Source organism: Sturnus vulgaris, chromosome 6, assembly GCF_052056855.1.
Source record: "Sturnus vulgaris isolate bStuVul1 chromosome 6, bStuVul1.hap1, whole genome shotgun sequence".
Classification (NCBI taxonomy): Eukaryota; Metazoa; Chordata; class Aves; order Passeriformes; family Sturnidae; genus Sturnus; species Sturnus vulgaris.
The window spans coordinates 39,951,267-39,970,508 of NC_142248.1; the positions used below are offsets into that span (position 1 = coordinate 39,951,267).

Sequence of the window (19,242 nt, forward strand, 5' to 3'; positions counted from 1 at the left end):
GGGGCTGCGGCCGCTCACAGCGGGGCAGCTCAGGCTGTCAGACGGGCGGGGACAGCGCTCGCCTCCAGCATGCCCACGGGACACGGCAGGAAGGGGCACAGTGCGGTGGGCAGGAGCCCTCTGCAGCGAGCAGCGCTGGCTCCAAGGAGAGCTCTTCCCCCGGGGATGATCTGCCAGGGCGAGAACACAACAGCGGGGCTGCCAAGCGAACGCACCATGCAGAACGCGGGCCCGGGGCGGCGCGGCGGAGCCCCCGCCCGGGAGGCGACAAACTTCCCCGGCGGGGCCGGTCCGGACCCCCCGCCCCGCCCGCGCCCCGCCCCGGAACCGGGCGCGGCTCCCGCGGGCGGGCAGAGCCCGGCGGCTGCGGGCGCGGGCGGAGGGTCCCCGGCACGGAGGGTCGCTGTCAGCGAGGGTCGCTGCCGTCCCCACTGCAGGGAAGCCGCCGCGGTAAGGCCGAGCTCCGCCGGCGGCGATGGCGGGAGCGGGGTCCCCTCGCTCGGGAGAAGTTGGGTTAAAGCCTCTCCTGGCTCTGCAGCCCGGCTGGGCATCCCCGCTCCCGGCCGGTGAGACGGGGCGGGTGTCCGCGGAGGAAGGAGCTCCGTAGCTCGGCGGGCGGCTCGAAGCTGCGGGAGGGAGGGCTGAGCGCAGGGGATGGAGGCGCGACAGCAGCAGGGAGCTGTAGGTGGGACCCGCTTTGGGCTGCAGGTTTGGCAGCATCGCTGGGACGGGGCTCCCTCGGCGCTTTGACGGTGCACCGGAGAGGTGGGAGCCCGTCCGGGATGCGGATGCTGCAGCGCGGTGTATAGGTGGGACAAAGTCCGGATTGCAGGTGCGACAGTGGAGCGCACAGGTGGGAGCTGGTCCCGACTGCAGCCGCAAACACACCGTGTGAGGGCTGCGGGTGGTTTGGATTAGCGGTGCTGGATGTAGTTTGGATGGCACACGGTGTTTAGGTGTGACGTGGTCCCCATTGCACGTGTAGGTGCAACGTGGTGCAGGTTGCAGGTGTGATGTGCGGGCGGGATGTGGTCCTGCTGTGCCTGGGGCTGGCAGAGCATCTCCCGGCATGGAGTGGATGGATGGTGTGCCTGCGTCTGGGCTGGGCCACTTTCAGGCTTTTATTTTGACAGATTCTGTTATCCAGTGGTTTTCAGGCAAGGTCTCCCAAGTCCTGCCCAGTTTTCCCACATAGTTCTCTCCAGCCTCATCCTCCCTTTTGCTCAATAACTCTGCAGTGATTCAATGGCTTCTTGCAACATCAGTATACAGAGCTGAATTCCAGAGCTCGTGGGTGGGGAAGGAGTGCTCAGACACACTCATTTTAGAAGAAATGCCCCAAAACGGTGCTCGTGGTCGTCCCTCCCTGTACCAGATCAACACTGCAAACTGTATGTTCTTTTTTTGAATTCTTAAGACTGAAGAATTTCTCCGGGTAAGCACGGTGCAAAACACCTCAGGCTCCCTGGTAGACTGAAAATAAACTTCTGGCTTAAGTTAGTTGAAAAGGAAAGTTGGAGTCAGCAGAGTTACAGTGAGGTTGCCATCGTCCTACTGAACTTGCTCAGAATTTGGGCTGTCTGGCCACTGATCTCATTTCTCTTCCATCGACTTAAACTTATTTTTCCACTAAACAGAGGCTGCCAAAACCAGAGGGCAGGGGGAGGGAATCGCAGGAATCCGTGAGGATATGAGATTTTTTTTTTTTTTTGTCCTGTTATAAGTTAGTAATCCTATTCTAGGCTGTCATCCAAAAATATTGCTGAAAAAATGCAAGCAGTGTGCAAGACCCATTGTATAAAAGATAATCTAAATGTAGGACAGGAAGAGACCTGGCAGGTCAGCAAATCTAAACACAGAATGATATTATGCCTTATTGCACACGACTGTAATTCATTTGTTGCCAGCCTTCTGGGAAGGGGAAACTTCACAGCTTTATTGAACTGGTATTATAATCCTTTCTCCACTGTATGACTTTATATTTGCACTATGGTTGCTTGGTCCTTACTGTCCAGTGCTTTTCTCGTATCAGTGTAGAAAGAGGAGTTGCATGCTTTTCTCTTTACTGTGCAATGCCAAACAAGCTACAACTTGCTGTCTGCTTCCATGAAGCAGGCTCCAGCTTCTGCTGATCCCTGGCGGTTGTGAGCTGGGCTTATTAATCTCCGACTTCCCTGTGGTTGAGCAGAGCTGCAAGGCTCAGAGGTCTGTCCTGTGCCTCTTGTACTTTGGCACCTCACCTAGAAAAAAAATCCCTCACCAGGTAGGTGCTGCAATTAACCTCCTCCTCAGGTTCCTCCTCTTGTGTGATGGTCTGTGGGAAGCTGGGATTTTTCTCTCCAGGTGCCCATCTGACTTTTGTTTTCTTCTGTCAGCTCTCATTGTATTCCACTCATTTTATTAATCCCATTTTTATTGCATATCCCCATGTTCTGTGCTGGTTCAGTATTCCTTCAGCTTTCTCCCACTTGATCTGTTATAAAGGGAGAAGTAGGATGGAGCCTCCCTCACTTACAGTTGTGACCCCTGCTAGACTCAGACTGACCCTTTCCATTTCACTGTCTGTTTGATCCTTCTAGATCTGTACCCTATTTATTACAGATTTTTATTTTTTGTTTGCAAACTTCTGATTTCACTGGGCTGCATAGCAAGTGGCTTCAAATGTGTTGTAAGCTGAACTTTATCCCTGTCTTGTGTGCCAGGTATGCTGGATAGTTTTCCCAGAGTAGCTGAGCAGAAATTTTTTCTTACCAAAGCACGCTAAGTTGCATTTTGTCCTTCTTTCCGCCCAATTTATTTCCATGGCATCGATTATTAGGCGTGGGGTTTTTCTGCAGTGATCATTCTGTTGGCAAGGGATGTTTAGTCCCACCATTGTCCTGTAGCCAGCCCTGAGTAGAAGATGGTTGTAATCCAGTAGTGAGCAACAACACAATGCTGCAGGTTGGGCAATGAACAACATTCATTGAGCTGGATCAGCTGAAGGGACTTCAGACAAACTCAGTGCTCATCTCTGAGCTCAGGTTAAGCTCCCACTTGAATATCCTTGCTCTTAATATTTGCAGTAAGGTCTATCAATAATGATTCAGAGAAAATACCACTGAATCAACAAAGTCAGGTCATAGGGTCACACAGTGACACTGAACAAATCCTGCTCTGCTCAGTCCAAAATCCTGTAGTTGATAAGTGCAGATAAACATAAGGAATTATCCCTGCTCCATTCATTAACATTGTATGTTGCTTTTTACATAACTAGGTGAAAAATACCTAAATATTTTGCAAAAGGTAGACACAGCCCTGAAGCGTGATACCCCTCGTGTTCAGTGCATGACTACCTGCTTCTGACCTAATATATTATAATCCTTTTGGCATTATCCACCAAGCTCAAGTTTATTCCAGTGTTTCTCAGCATAGCCTGTGCAGCAGTTTATCACACAATGTTCATGAGCTTGGTCTTGCAGAGGCTGCCTTCATCTCCTAATGGCCAGAAAAAGCACTGAGAGCACCAAGCGCTGCAACAGAGTGGACAAACAATCTATATTTCAATCTTGCTGAGATTTCTCCAGTCCTGTGCTGTCAACCAAAATGCTAAGAATAAATTCGGGAAAGGAAACAAGTCACATCAAATTTTGAGCCTTGACTGTCTCCTAATGAGGGGCAGCTTCATGCTCACAGATCTGGTGTGGGGCTTTCACACCGTTCCAGTGGTACCAGTTCTGCAGGCATGCTTTAAGGACTGGGGTGAAGCACAAATTGGGAATGCTTAAAAAAAGCATTTGGGTGACTTTTCAGTGCCTCTCAGATTCCTTGTCAAGGACAAGTATCCTCTGGCTCCTTTTTCTCAGGAAAAGAAATAAGTAATGAGCAACAGCCAAAGCTTTATGATTGCTACCGGATAATGGCAGTGGAAGATGAGCTGATTTTATGAAACTGAATATGGAATAAAATAGGGTGTGGGGTTCAAGCATGAGCCCCTGAGTCATAGCCTCTACATAACATCTACAGGAGTGCCCGAAATTAAAAGTGATTGTGTGATGTGGCAGGCAGATGAACATTTGTTGCTGCTTTGTCAGCCAGCCTTTCACATCTGCAGAAAGCATCAGGAGAGCATCTAAAAGCATGGTGGGTTTTCTGTTAGATGTAATGAGCACATATTGTTCACGGATTCAGCTGTTTCTACTATTTTAATACCTGAGCTGACATTTCAAAGTGCTGGGAATGCTGGAGCCACAGATCAATGAGAATCTTAAGCAAGCAATAGTGTTTGCAAAAAGCTCTGTAGCATTTGATGGTGTATTTCAAGGTCTCTGATAAACTGGCTGAGCTGATAAAGGACTGAGACAATGGATTCAGTATTCATTCCAGTATTAGAGTCACTGAGCTGATTCAAAAATGTTTAAGGATCCCAGAAGAAATGGCTCACTTCAGAAGGGACATTGCTCCAGCACTATGTCCAGTGTCACAAGTACAGACAAATGAGGAGCTGCCAAATGCTGTAGTTGGTAAGGCTGATGTTGAACTTGGCATGGTTGTAGTAATTATCACCAGGTGGTGCTACTTGGCATTGACTTCCCACTTTTTATTTTTACCAGGGCATTATTCAGCTGGGGTGTGAACAGTATTAATTTTGTGGAATGTTTGAGGGCAGAGGAGGGATTTGCTCTTTGCACTGCTGCTCCATTAGAGGCTGTGGGAAGGTGTCCTCAGTCACTCCTTGGTGTTGAGAGGACTTCCCCACAGGGTACACAAGGGAAGTTTCAGCTGATGGTTTGCATTGCTGCTCACAGAGTACCTAGAGGCTCTCTGACACTGATTTCACCCCAAAGCCAAATTGCAAAGCCTTCTGTTGCCTCTGCTGCTCCCAAGCTGATGGCTAATGCTAACGTAGGACATCACTAGTGGCAGCTGGCCACCTTGGAACTATGTGGGTCTCCACTTTTGCAGATGGGAAAGCTGAGTCACATTTTAACAAGCAAGGACATCAGAGGAATTTGGAGATCACTCCAGGAAAGTGTGGGAAAGGAGGCATACCATAAAACATCTATATTTAGTTGTACATTAAAACGGAAAATGTCGGTGATTTTGCCGTTGCAGAGGTCAAGTTGTTCTGCACGGGGAGCCATGGCCACCTGTCCCACCCCTTCCCTGTGTTCCCCAGAGGGAGGGACATTCCAGCCCCACTCGTGTCCCAGGGACTGCAAGGCCAGCCCTTAGCTTGGAGGCACAGCCTCTCCCCAGCATACCCTGGCCAGCAGAGGGGATGAAGGGAGGGAAGCAGCAGTAGCCCCCAGGGCAGCAGCAGAGCCTCTTTCCTCTCTCCAGATCAATGAATGAGGTTGGCATCATCTTTCTTTATTTATTTATTTATGTATTTATTTGTAATTTTGGTGAGCAGCTCTACTTTTCTCAGTGCAGCTGAGGCATAACTGTGTTATGCCCTGCTCCGTGGGTTAAACTGCATTTTTTTTAATGAGGCAGCTATCTCCACACTGCTTCTGTTCTGCTGGTTTCCCCTTTCTGGGATCTGTCTGCTCTTTGCCTGTCCTGCTTTTCTCTTAAGTCATTGCTGAGCATTGGCTGGAAGCACTGAGCTAAGCATTAGATTTATTTTCTGACAGAGGCCCCAGTAGGAAACAGAAGTTCCCATAGTACACAGCAGCAGCTTTCTGTGAGCAGTGCTTTTCTTCTCACAGCCTACCAAGAAGTCAAAATGTGGCAAATCATTTCATCCCACCGTCTGGCCCAGATCAAGGTACTTCACCTAAATAAAAGGATGGTTCCTGCTGCCAAAGGATTTGCTCCCAGGGGTGGGTGCAGCCCCCCACGGGCTGGATGTGCCACCCAGGGGGCTGCAGGAGGAGAGGCAAAGCCACAGAGCCCTCCCTGGACCATTCCTTGTGCTCATCCTTCATCACTGCAGTGCTGAGCCCATTCCCTCTGTCCCAGTGGGGGCACAGGGTGGCACTGGGGGGTTTGGGGTGCAGCTCTGGGGTTCTGCCCCTCTCCCAGCCCACAGCTGTACACCCGGGGCTGCCTCTGCTGCATCAGCTGTGTCAGTAAGCCTCCCTCCTGCCCCAGAAACAGCCACAATCTCCTCTGTGTGTTCCTAGCTCAGAAAAGGCTGATTCATTCTCTGAAGCAGATTAATTACTTCTGCTATTTAGAAAAGAAAAAAAAAAAAGTGATAAATCCTTTAGAATTGGTCGGCTTAACTTTCAACTGTGTGCACGATGCAGTGAAGCAAATCTGCTCTGAGCTAGAGCAAAAGAGTTCACACAAAGTAAGAAACTGGGGGTTACAGTATTTGTAATATTGTAATTTGTAACTGTGGGTTACAATTTGAAATGTCATATCAGCAGTAGGCTCTGCAATTTAAAAAGTATTTGTGAATGTGTCTTCTTTACTTATATGACAAATGGTGCAAATGTGAGCTGGTGAACTGGGGAACAAATGTTTTTATTCCCTGATACGTTTTATAACTTGTTTCCTTTCTGGTTTGTGTCATGCCAATGTGGCAGCCAGCTCCCTGAGTAGCTCTCGTCTGAAGCCTGGCTGAGTTGCTCCATTTCTCCCTTGGAAGGCTGCTTTCCAGCCTGCCTGGCTGTGCTCACTTGTTTATGCACTGATGGGCTGTAGTTCCCCATTTCAGAACAAGCTGTCCAATATTCATGAGTTATTTTATATTTACCCAGTCCTGAGGCTTCTTTTGTAAGCCTGGGGATAAATTCTGAGTTTTGTTGTTTCCATTACTGGAAATGGACTAAACCTCCACAAACATTACCAAGCCTTAAATAAGGCCTTTATTTATCTAGAAGGGAAGGGAAAGGACGAACACAAAGCTAAATTGATTTACAGCCTGTAATTCCCAAACCCCTGGTCTGATAACACTTATAAGAAAGCAAGCCATATGTGTCGGGATGAATCACTTATAGAATTATATCTTAATATTCATTGTATATTAACTTATCAGACAAATATAGTGATTTTCCTCTTGAAGATTAATGACAGCCACATGTTCAGCTGGCATAAAGCACTGCAACTCTTTGGACTGTGCAAACCTGAGGATATGATTGAACAGCTGATTTCTCTGGAAAGAGCAAAACAGTATCTAAAGTGATAAGGAAAAACTGAAGAAGGTCAAAATGATAATCATAAGATAATCCTGCATGTCTAGTAAGGTCATTCTGACCAAGCCTGAGACCTTTCCCATTAATCCCAGTTGGTTGGGTCATACTAAAATCTCTTCACGTTAATAGGAAGACTGAGCTAGAACTGGAAAGTTAGTATCTAGGAGGACAATTTTAGATCTTCTCAAAACATAATGAATAGCATAAAGAAAGCTTAAGCCCCTTAATGTTTTAGGATTACTGTGTTATAAAATAGGCTCTTCAAACTTTTTTACCCAGCAGTAGAGAAAATACTCTGAAGGCATCTTTGGAGTGGATTAATGTTGAAATCATGCTAAACCAGCCTTCTTCAAGCATTTATTTTAAACAGCTCAAATGCTTAACTTCTTGAATTAGCAGCTGAGCAGGTTCTCTGATTACCCTTGGTAATGTTCACATTCACACAAGCATGCAGGAAAGTGCCTGGCAGTTTCTGGGGCTGTTCTCCTTAATGTGTGCAATAGTGCTTCGCCCATGCCATTAGGAATCCTGGCTATGGTCAGCCTTATCTGAACAAAACCACTCAGGATGTTTGCATTTGGGCTGTTCACCAGATGAGATACCAACCCCTGTGATTCAGCAGCAGCTGAATGGAAAAACTGATCCGGAATCACATTTGCAACCTGTTTGGAGAACAGCTGGAAAAACACTTCCCCGTTCTGTACCATTGTGGTGTCTTGGTAGCTTTGTTCAGAAGGGGTGTCTGTAAATCTGGGTCTGGGCAGCTCTTTGGCTTAGTGATGGCCTCAACCTTTTCCCCTGTGGACCTCCAGCATCAAACTGGTTTCCAGGGAAGAGCTGCTGCCTGCCTGAAGATCTTCACCCTTGTGCAGGTGAGGAGGGTTTGTGCTTGTGCTGGAAGGATACAGCTAAACCCTGGACAGGACCTGCCTGCCTCTCTCCCTCTGGAGCAGAGCTCAGAAGGTTTTTTTTTCTGTAATAACCTCTTCTTGCTGCTGCAGCACCAGCATGTGTGCCAGGGAGCAGAGTTCAGCTGCCTGGCACCCTCCATCCTGGCAATGCCTAAGCAGTTCCCCTTAGCACAGGTGCAATATATGTATGCAGGATAAAGAAACAGTAAATATTAGGCTTTTTACCTATGCTTAGGAGCACATACATCCTTTAGAAACCTGCATGTGGGTCTGTGCTCTGGGCAGAACTGCTGGTGCAGTTCGGAGTTTTGGCAGAGATTTTTGTCAACACCTTTCTAAATTAAGCTCCAAGTTCCTCACAGTTTGTGGTTTAATCTCCTCAGGTGGAAGCACCCTCCCCAAAACAGGGTGTTTCTTTCTTGCAGAAGCTTCCTACCAAAAGAACTGCAGAGCAAATGTTATGGATGTTTTAAGCAGATCGACCCCATTAGACACAGAGTTCCCAGAAATATGCTACTGGCAGTAGCAGAGTCCTTTATTTTTGTTATCTGAAGTATTCATCAGATAAAGACTACTTCAGAAGGCTTTTTTTTTTTTTCTCCTTTTAACATCCTCTAAAGTGAATGCAATTCAGCTGCAAAGCAATCAGAGAGCTGGTCTGTGACAAGAGAGCTGGAGGGATGTCAGTCTTCAAGGAGAGTAAGGAAATTCAGTAAGAGCCAGCAGCAGTCAGCTCTGCAGCTCCTGTCGTGCTCCTATGGTTTCCTGAGGATGCCCAAATGTCTGCTCCCCACAAGGGAACAAACTGGCTGCTGTCACTGTGGCAGGTCATCATTAGTTCACCCCATTTACATCCCAGTAGCTCTTCTGGCATCTCCTGCTGCCCCCAATGCATAAGGTCGTGTTGCAAAGGCCAGATGCTTTGTGGGCAGGGGAAGAATTTGACTCTGCCCCTAAATTTTATTTTGCTCTCCCCCTAAATTTGTATGTCTTTACCCATGCCTAAATCCTCTTCAGTGCTATTTCAGCACTTCGACACTGGTCCTTCTGCTTACTTAACTCAGAATTCAGTTCTCAGATGAACAGAGAAATTGAATTATCCAAGTTAATTTCCCTAATTTTTCCCCTGTAGACATGTAGTTATTATCAGTGGCCCCATAGGTGCCAGAGTACCCAACAAAATCCATCGCAGAGATGCAGAGGTGAATATTGTACCTCGGATTCTTGAATGCTGTCTGTGCTGATGTTTAGTGATTTCGAGGGAGTGATAGGAGGCATTTTAGGTAGGATCACATAGAAAGAGCCATTGCAACAGACCTCTGGCTGGCTCACATCTCTCTGCTAGCCCAGAATGAGCTGGGTGTCCCCTTTCCAAAACCCTTGACATGACTTCCTGGAAAAGACACTGGCATGGAAATAAATTTGTCACAGAAACGTAGAGCAGTGAGAAGACACTGATTATTGTAATTAGAAATAATCTAATTCCTAAAGGCAAATGGGTTGTATTTGTGTCTGTCTAATTGGATTCCTGAATTTTGTGGACCATCCACGTGGGCAGTGAACCATTGTACTGTGATTGAGAGGCAGCAGAGTGATACTCAAAAAGTAGAGGGTCTTAGCTGTAATTTACCTAACATGGGACTAAACTCTTAGTTCTTGATGTAATCTATTTGATTTTGGTGTAGTTACTATTCAGGGGACCACCAAATCATCTGCTAGAAAATTTGGTAAAATTGGGCTGATTTGCTGGGGGAAAACCTCTCTCTGAGCAACTTGAAAGTTCAGGTCGATGTGGCCTGCAGGGGAACAGTACAGCCTGAGAGCTGGTTTTCCTGCTTTTCAGCCCAATTTCTCCACTTCTTCTTTTTTGCTCTTTTTTTGTTTTTTTTTTTTTTTGGGGGGGGGGCGGGGCGGTTTGTGGTGTTTTGTTGGGTGGGGTTTTTTCATGTTAGAAATGAAACCTTTATAGAAGGAGAAATATTTCTGGAATTTCTCAGATCCAGCTTCAGATGAAACCTGATGGGACCTGATTGATAACCTTTTACATTGGTTTTCAAAGACAGGAATTTTCACCATCACAGTCCTTTCCTTGCAGGATTTTTTTTTCTCTTAAGTTTTATTTTTTCTGCTAAAACCTGCTGTGAGCCTGGTCCTGCTCCCAAGAACCAGATTAGCAACTAATCTTTTGAGGACTTGGGGATTACACTTCAGGAGTGCATGAAATGTAAAGGGACATTCATTTGTTGTTGTAAAACCCATCTTGAATTAACAAGTCGTGGATTGTACGGACACACCCCCAGTGTGTTTCCTATGGCAGGATGGGGAATTATGCAGAGTCATTTCCCTGGACATTACATTGTTATGGTGAAACTGTTTTAATTAGAAAGCACGTGGGCAATTTGGTCTCTTAAAGCCCAACTGAATTTGGACCAAAGGGCAGACAGATCAGTATATTTCTAATACTGGTGCTCATGTACACAAGGGTTGAGTTTCCCACCTAAGGCAGGAAGATTCTTGATGTGGGTTCCAGCTTTTGATCTGGGAGGTTCAGTTCAGGGTAGAGCCTCACAGAGTAAGAAATAAACATTTGAAGCCTAACTGCTACCCCTGAGCCAGGCAGGAGGCCTGTGCTGAAATGGGCCATGCTGAAATATTCACAATTTAATAATGACTGGGTTTCAGTTAACACCTCCCAAGAGGCTGAGTGGATGCCTTTTGCAACTGTGGCTCACAAACTAGTTTTCACATGAAATATCAACTAGAAAGGCACAGAGATGTTTCCTGTGAAAAAAGAGTTTTAATGTCTTCAGAGCCTGCTCAGCCCATAAAAGCTGGGCTGGACTGAAGCTCAGCAGGACCTTAGTGGTGCCCGATGAGAGCAGAATTCTTGTCATCAATCCCCTGCTCAGAGGACACTGCCTGAGCTGCCAGCCTTTGCTCTGTGGCCCCTCTGCCAGGGTGGGCAGCCTTGGTTAGACATCATCATTATTTTAAGCTGTCCTGGTTCCTCCAGCATTGCAAAGATCTCTGAGGTCTTGCACTGTTTAAAGCTCTGGTGCCACAAAGCCGGGAAACCCAGCACAGCTTATGCAAGATGCAGGGGGCTGTCCCCACCCACAGCCCTGCTCTCCATCCCGCCACCCTGACCACCCTGCATCCTCTTTTGTCCTTCTCATTGTTCTTCCTTTCCTTTGCCAGATCATTACCCTGCTTTGGTCATTTCCCTGCTTTGAGTCACCCCATGCCAGGAATGCTTTTTCATATCGGCCCAGACATGGAGTGGGGGGCAAGGCTCCCACCTTCCCAGCCACCAGCACAGGGTGAATGAGAACAGTGACAAATGACATGCAAATGCCTTCCCTGGAGGCTACAGAAAACTCACTTCCTTGCACTTTTCTGAAGAGTGGTATTTGCATACTATCAGACACTGACATCCTGTTGAACTTTCTTAGAGTGTGCAAACTGTAGAGATACTCCTTTGGGGATTTACACGATGTTTGGTGGAGAGGAGAAAATGAGCTGGCTGGGGAAGAGAAGACTCACACAACTGGTTCAGAATATCCTTCCATGTGAGAGAGACAAGGGAATAATTTGGCTGCAGCTCTGAGGTAGGAATTCTTCCCTCTGACAGTTTTCTCTGTCCTCTTGGCATCCTGTGGAGGTTTTTAAAAACATCAACCAAAAAAAAAAAAAGTCAATAAAAGGGTTTTGGCTCTCATATCTGCTTGTGTGACGCTTCCCACAGAGCAGAAGCCAGGAGTCTTAGAAAGTTGCCACTGCATTGTCCGTGTTGCTGGGTAACAATTTCTGCTCATCACATGACCCCAAATGATAATAATAAATTACATCCCAAAATACTGAACGGTGCTGGAATTGCTGGCAGATGGAGCTGCTGCCTCTGCCTGAGTGTGTGGGCACTGGAGCAGGGGAGTCTCCAGACCCACCTTACTCCCAGAGTTTTCATGGGATCTGGACCCAAGTCCCATTCCTTTCTGGCTGGAGTTAGGATGCCCCCCCTGGCTCCCATGGCCTGCTGACAGCAGCACTGGGGAAGGACCAGGGTGCAGCACTGGTGGCCCCATTTGGTGCAGCACAGCTGGGGGCTGGCACCCTGTGCATGGGGCCAGTGCTGGCCACCACCTCCCATCCCTCCAGTGGAATCCACTGTGCCTGCCAGGGTCTGTGGTAGCATGTGAGGGTGCCCAGGGTTCATACCCACCATGGAAAGCTTCTGGGACTGCTTTGTCTGACTTGGCACTCACACAGATAAGCCAGTCTCCCCCCCAGTGACAGTGGTCATTACAGGAACAAAATCTGACAGCTGCACCACTCTGGTTTAAACCTGGCTCACCACGTTAATGGAAGTGATTACTGAGTGTCTTCACACTTACAGTAACAAAGAGTGGTTTCAAACCCATTTGAAGCTAAGTTTGTGGATCCTTTCATATAAATAAGGGTTTAGAGGTCACTGAAGATCCTGACACATACATTCTTGAGCATCTCTCTTGAGCTTCATTTGTTTATGGTCCTTTAGCAGTCCAGTGAGAAATTTGTTCATTTACTGAGGAAGAAGGCCCTGGTGACTTTTGTTTACTGGTGGGGTTAAACCTGGTGTAACTCCACTGCTACCAATACATATTGAATGGACACATTTACCATTCTGTGAGACATCACAAAATACTGTAGCTTGTGTTTGTCCAGGAGAGAAAAGCTGTGCTGGCACAGATTCCTGATAGTGGTGAATGGGACTGAATCAGAACAACATTCATTATTTTTAAAAGAATAAGCTATACTGGCAAAATACATACAAATTTATACCAATATGGCCACTCTTTGTCTATGCACTGAAGTCCTTTCCTGGGAATTTGCTCCCAGCAGAAGCCAATGCCAGCCCTGTGCCAGGCCCAGTCAGAGGGTGGGTGGCACAGTTCCTGCCCACCAGCTGCAGCAGGGTGTGTGTCCATGCTCCCTCATTTCCTAAAGACAGAATATTCCCCATGATGGTTTGCAGCACTGCTGAGGCCACGGCTGACCTGGGCTGTGTTGTGAGAGCTCCTGTAGGCTGTGCCAAAGCAAAGCACAGTGTGCCAGAGACCTCATGAACTTCCTCAGTACTGAAGAGCAAGAGTGGGCACTCATTCCAAAACATTTTCATTTTCTGATCATAAATCACACATTCTGGCCTCTGACACAGGTGATCTGCAGAATATGTAGATCTAAAGACTGCTGAGGCTACTGGCCATGGCAGCAGAAGGATGGAGCAGCACTTGGTTTGCATGCTGGGGCAGGGTCTGTTGTGCAAACCGTGCCTTTGGTTTGCTCGCCTGAATTTCCCACCGTGTCCTTATCCTCAGCTGCCCTGGGAAACTGGGAATGCTGCTGGTTCCTGCAGACACCAACGGGCCCACACCATGGGGTCAGGTTGGTGTCTAAAACAGAGATCTGTGGCTTCCCCCAGTTTGTCTTGGTGCATGGGAGGATGGTTTGTTGGCCTTTATGTGGGTGAGCTCTTCCAACACTGCATGGGAAAACAACGGCACAAATGAAAGCAAAAGGAGAGGGGAAGGAAACACATCACACTTCAAGAAGGGATTTTGGAAAGCACAAAGCCAGGATGTTGTTTCTTTATAGGGACTGAGTATTCTGACATGTTGCAAAATACAAAGGCTTGGCATATGCCCAGCAGCAGAGGGAAAACTGGAACTACCCAGAAGTGAAACCTGTCATTAGCAGCCAGCCAGGCAGAACAGGCTCCTGAGTGCCAGGAACAGCATGGAAGGGAAGGGGACCAGCAGCATAAAGGAGCTTTTCTCACCCTGCCAGCCTTGTGGAGGGGAGCAGAGGGCTGTGGGGGCAGCATGTGGGATTGGGATGCTCCCAGAATTCTTCAAATGAGCTGCTGTTCCCCCTCACACACACCAGCCATAAAGTCTCGTTCTTCTGCATAGGCAGTGGGTCTGCTCCCCAAAAAATCAGAATAGTTTTGACCTGCAGTTTTTCTCCCTTTCGTTTTCACTCAATTATACTTAGCTGCCCTGAGAAATCTCTTTTTACATGTCCTCCCCAGTCCTTGCTGTGATCCGTGTCGTCCTGGAGGCATGCAATAATTTAGACTGAAAGCTGTGCTGTGCAGCTCTGTTCTCCACAGCTTCACAGGATGGAGGAAGTATTGATGTGCCCTGATTTATCTCCCACAGATGTCATCTCCCTAGGAGTGGACTTGAAGGACAGAGAGGCACAGAAAACTGAATCTGGGAAGCACCTGATTTAGAAAGAAAGGAGGAGGAAATTTTACAGACCAGGTTGGATGTATGCAGAGAACGTTATAACTTTGCAAACCCAGTGATCCAAGGAGTTGGCACCATGAATTGTGATGTTGCTATTGCTACGTGCAAGAACACAAGCCCTCAGGATACCTTTATGTTTCCCAAAGGAATCTCCTAAAATTAAGAGTACTTTTACATTGATGCTGCTTTAGACCTTACAGCAACCTCCCAGTATCTGAAGGGAGCCTACAGGGAAGGCAGAGAGAGACTTTCCATCAGGAACTGTAGTGACAGGACAAGGAGTAATGGGTACAGCTTGAAAGAGGGGGAAATTTTTTACTGTGAGGGTAGCTAGCCACAGGTTGCCCAGGGAGGTTGTGGATGCCACAGCCCTGGCATCCAGGCCAGGCTGGATGGGGCTTTGAGCAACCTGGTCTGGTGGGAGATGCCCTTGCCCATGGTAAGGGGGATGGGACTAGAGGATCTTTAGGGTCCATTCTAACCCCTTAACATTCTGTGATTCTCCATCATAGCTAACCAACCTCTGAGGGTGAGAAGATGAGCAGAGGATTGCAGTTAAGACACAGATGTGGCACTTGGGGACATGGTTTAGTGATGGGCTTGGCAGTGCTGGGTTAATGGTTGGACTTGATGATCTTAGAGGTCTTTAATTTAACCTAAAGTATTCTTTGATTCTTGGTTGAGGCTGTGAGTGTCCCCACAGCAGCAAGCACAGACTCACTGTCAGGTTGTGCCCAAGGGAGCAGCACCCAGCCCCAGTGCTGAGCAGGCAGCTGGGGAGGCAGAGCATGGGTGCTGCAGGCATGGTCAGACACAGGGTCTGGGGACATTGCTGCCACCATCAGAGCCCCCTCTCTGCCCTGGGAAACAAAAAGCAAAGCTCCCCATGGCCTTCTGCTGGCAAGAGGTGAGGTGTATTCAGCTGTCCTGTCCGGTTTTGTCAGAGCACTTTCCTTCCCTCAGCCAGCATAGTCTAAATAGCCTCTGTGAGCCAGCTAGATAGATGTGTTCCATTTCAGTCCTTGTCTGTCTCACTCTGCTGAGATCATTTACCTGCTAACAAGCTCCTGTGGTCAGAGATAAAAGGCAAAACCAGCAGCCCTTTAAGGATGTATCCGAACATCTTTGCAGCACTTTGCTTCATGGAAAATATGGAAAGATCTTGCATTCACAATATATCACTCATATCTGTGTTTGTAAACAGATTTATCACGCCATCTGCAGAGTTGTATTGCCATCTCCTCCATATTCATTTCCTTTCCATTTATATAGTACAGCTCCTGTTTATTTTATTTCCTTTTTACAATTAGATACATTAGCTACCTTTATCCTTTCCTACAAAAAGAGTGCACTCTCTGTGGGGAATATTTAATCAATCCAGTTTGTTCATTTTAGTGCATAAAAACACAAGCCAGGACTGTTTGGAGAGGTGCTACCCGGTTCTGTTTCTCATCTTTTCACATCTGTGCAGAGCAGGTGGGAGGGAAGGATAATTCACAACAAATCTGCTGGTAAACAGGATGCTCTTTCGGTATTTCCTGTCTCCTGTTGCACTGGTGGAGCTTAATTTTCAGGAATCAGCTAAGCCTGAGGTCAATAATGCTGTTGTAATTTCTCTGACTTGCTGTAGCTGTTACAATTTAATACAAATACAATATAATGAGGCATTCATACATCTGGGAGCAAAAAGTCAGCCTGCTGTGTTATCTGGCTGGATAAGAAATGTTTAGTCGTGTTCAAATGAAAAAAGTGATTTGCTGAGTATAAAAAGAAGTCACACAAGAGAAGTGCAGCCGCTTCTGCAGCCCCATGGGCTGGCCAGCACCCAGGTGACATGGTCCTCAGAACTGCCCTGCACTGAAGGTCCAGCTTGACCCCAGCACTGGAAAGGGATGGCTGGGCTCCATGCACAGTGTGGGGGGGAATCTGGCTGCAGGTGGATCTCTCCAGCCCCATGTCTGTAGATCTGCAGCCACCATGACTGGTGAGAGGTGTAGGATGCTGCCCCATCCTCAGGGCTGTGAACCTGAGGCAGGAAACTTCTGCTTCTCTCCCTCCAGTGAGGAAGGATTTCTCTTCTTTGCATCAAGCCTAACCCAAATTCCTGGGCTTGAATACAGGGGAGGGACTGGGGTTGACTAATCCCAACAAGAATTTTACCAAGAGTGAGTAAGGGCTCTGGGCTGCAGGGAGTGATGACAAATCTTGGAAACTCAAGCCTGTGCTTTGGCAGGGAGGTTTGTTTGGGGATTGGTTGGGTTGGTTTTTTTATGATCCTTTTTATCACTTTTCAGCTGTACAGTGTGTTCTCAGATGGTATATTTGCCACTTCATGTTTTTGGATCGTGACCATCATTTTTTCAGCTAACAGAACAGGGAGCAACTGGGTGCTTGGCCAGCTTCTTTCCCACTGAAGCAAAAGAAAACTCTGCAAGAGGGTTTTTCCAGAGCTCTCTAAATGGATTTTCTGTCACCATATCCTGCTAACTCTTCCACCCCTCTGACCTCTCAATGCAGGCTTTGATGCTGTGAGCTGCCAGAAAGTCCCACTACCACATTTTCTCAGGGAAATTTTTCAAATGTCCTACCCCATCACACTTTACATCTTTCCAAGAGGCATATTTAGGCCTATAACATCATGCCTGTCACTAATCAGTAAGCAAATCTTTTGGCTGTATATTTGCCAAGGAGAGATTGCCAAAATGACTCTGGGTAAAACAGAAGCCGTCAGCTCTGCTGTGGGGAAGAAGCCAGGACCTTTCTCAGTGGTACAGTCCCCAGGAAAAATCACAAGGCAGGCTTTAAAATGAAATTTTTTCCAACTAGTGTAAAGGGTCCATCCTTTATCTTTCCTTTCCGGGAAAAAAAAAAACCCTTCCAGAGATTACTTAGTTAGATTTTTCAAGCATTTTCTCTAGTCACTGCTGGGCTAGAAAGCCTTGTGCTCGAGCTGGGAAGGGAAAATAGGAGTCTCCCATAATCCCTTCAGTCCCCTAATTGCTGAGTTTTGGGGCCAGCTGGCCCCAGCTTATTTTGAGCTCTGTGCAGGCTCAGCAGCCCAGGGGAACAGAGGTACTGGTGGTGTGGCAGGACGAGGAGGTAACCTCAATTTTTGTGGGGCAAACTGTCATCTATGGGAGCAATTCAACGTAAAACAGAATCACAGATTCGCAGAATATTCTGAGTTGGAAGGGACCCACAAGGATCATCAAATCCAAGTGAACAGCCCATATGGGGATCAAATCCACAACCTTGGCATTATTAGCACCATGCTCTGACCAGCTGAGCTAATCTCAGTGGCCAAAACGATTGCATGCAGCTTTGAAAAGGACCTGCATTGTATGACTTGATCCCTGTGAGTCTGAAAAATAATAATCCTGCCTAAAACCATAAAATCTGGCACCAAGAGTTACACTTGGCCTTGCACTTTCTCTGTTCTGCATCAGTTCCTGGCCTTCCTTGCTGCTGATGGCTGGCTGGACAGGCCATGTCCTCCAGGGAGAGGGACCATTGCTCCTCATCTCCAAAAAGGTACTCTGCTGTTTTCATAGGCAACCTCCTGCTGCTGTACCTGCCTCACAGCCTGTCAGGCTCTCACATTATCAGGCATAAATACCATGTGTACAAACACATTTGCTATTACAGCAGACAGGAAGGGATTAAGTGAGTGCTATAAAATTAACCTCAACATCAGTCAAAAGAAACAAAAGCAAAAAAGGAACAGGGTAATCAGATGCTCTTAGGAACAGGATATGCTCAAAATGATTTCTCCATCCCATTACAAATGCTTAGAAACTGCACAGCCTCTCCAGCACAGTGAGATTTTGAAGTGGTTTAATGGGCATTAGGTGTTCAGAGCTGATAATGCTGTTCCCAACCTTATTCTTTCACTGCATGAAAATAGGTAGTGGCAATTGACTGGTGTAAATTGGCTACTTTTAAAGCTGTATTTGGTGGTTTGAATGTGCTAAAAGTCTCTCCACAGTCTTCAGAGCCTGAATGTAATGTGTGTGGTTAAGGTGGGGATATATTGAGTGTCTTCAGCAAAGACTGGTTGCAGTGTGTGCCCTACATGCTGGAGAGCTGGGACCACCTGCTGTAATTGAGCTTTACATCCCAATTGATGGAGAAAAAGCAGGATAGTTTTTGGTCATTCCAGACAAACTTCTCACTTTATCTTTTCTTTTTCTTTCAGAACAAACCCTTCATGATGTCAATCAAAAAGGAAGGTGCCCACAAGAAGTGGGCTGCCCTGAAGGAGAAACTGGGACCCCAGGAGACCGACCAGTCAGAGGCCAACCTGGAAAATGCAGAGCCAGAGCTGTGCATCCGCCTCCTGCAAATGCCCTCCGTGGTGAATTACTCCGGGCTGAAGAAGAGGCTGGAGAACAGCGACGATGCCTGGATGGTTCAGTTCCTGGAGCTGTCTGGGCTGGATCTCCTCCTGGAGGCCCTGGACAGGCTGTCTGGGCGAGGAGTGGCCAGGATATCTGATGCCTTGCTTCAGCTCACCTGCATTAGCTGTGTGCGAGCAGTCATGAACTCCCACAAAGGCATAGAATACATTGTGAGCAACGAGGGCTACGTCAGAAAACTCTTCCAAGGTGAGGAGACATCTTCATCCATCACGTGGGGCATCAGGAGGGACACTTTCCTGTTGCTTATCCTCCTGCCCTGCGGCAGGATAGTTGGAAATGGATGGTCACAATGGATTAATGAGGTTGTTTTCGTCTTTGAAATAAAACTGCCATGAAATCATAATGCCTTTGCCACCCGGTGCTATTGCCACACAAATACTGTCATAGTTTACTGAGAAGCTGGGGATAAACCCAGCCTTGTCTGTATAGAGGCATGAGAAATCTTCAGCACCTTTGGTTGTCAGCAGACACTTGCTATTCAGTCTTTGAGAGCCCCAAG

General features: G+C 47.2%; 1 protein-coding gene across 3 annotated transcripts in view; it reads left to right on the forward strand.

Annotated features, from left to right (window-relative positions):
* The first annotated feature begins 363 nt into the window (after window positions 1-363).
* INF2 (inverted formin 2) overlaps window positions 364-19,242 on the forward strand; it is a 40,412-nt gene continuing 21,533 nt past the window's right edge. For all 3 annotated transcript variants that reach the window (XM_014871864.2, XM_088166296.1, XM_088166297.1), the window contains exons 1-2: window positions 364-450; window positions 18,521-18,929. In XM_014871864.2, the coding sequence (XP_014727350.2) occupies window positions 18,533-18,929 (397 nt within the window). In that variant the 5' untranslated portion in view covers window positions 364-450; window positions 18,521-18,532. The remainder of the gene's footprint in view (window positions 451-18,520; window positions 18,930-19,242) is intronic.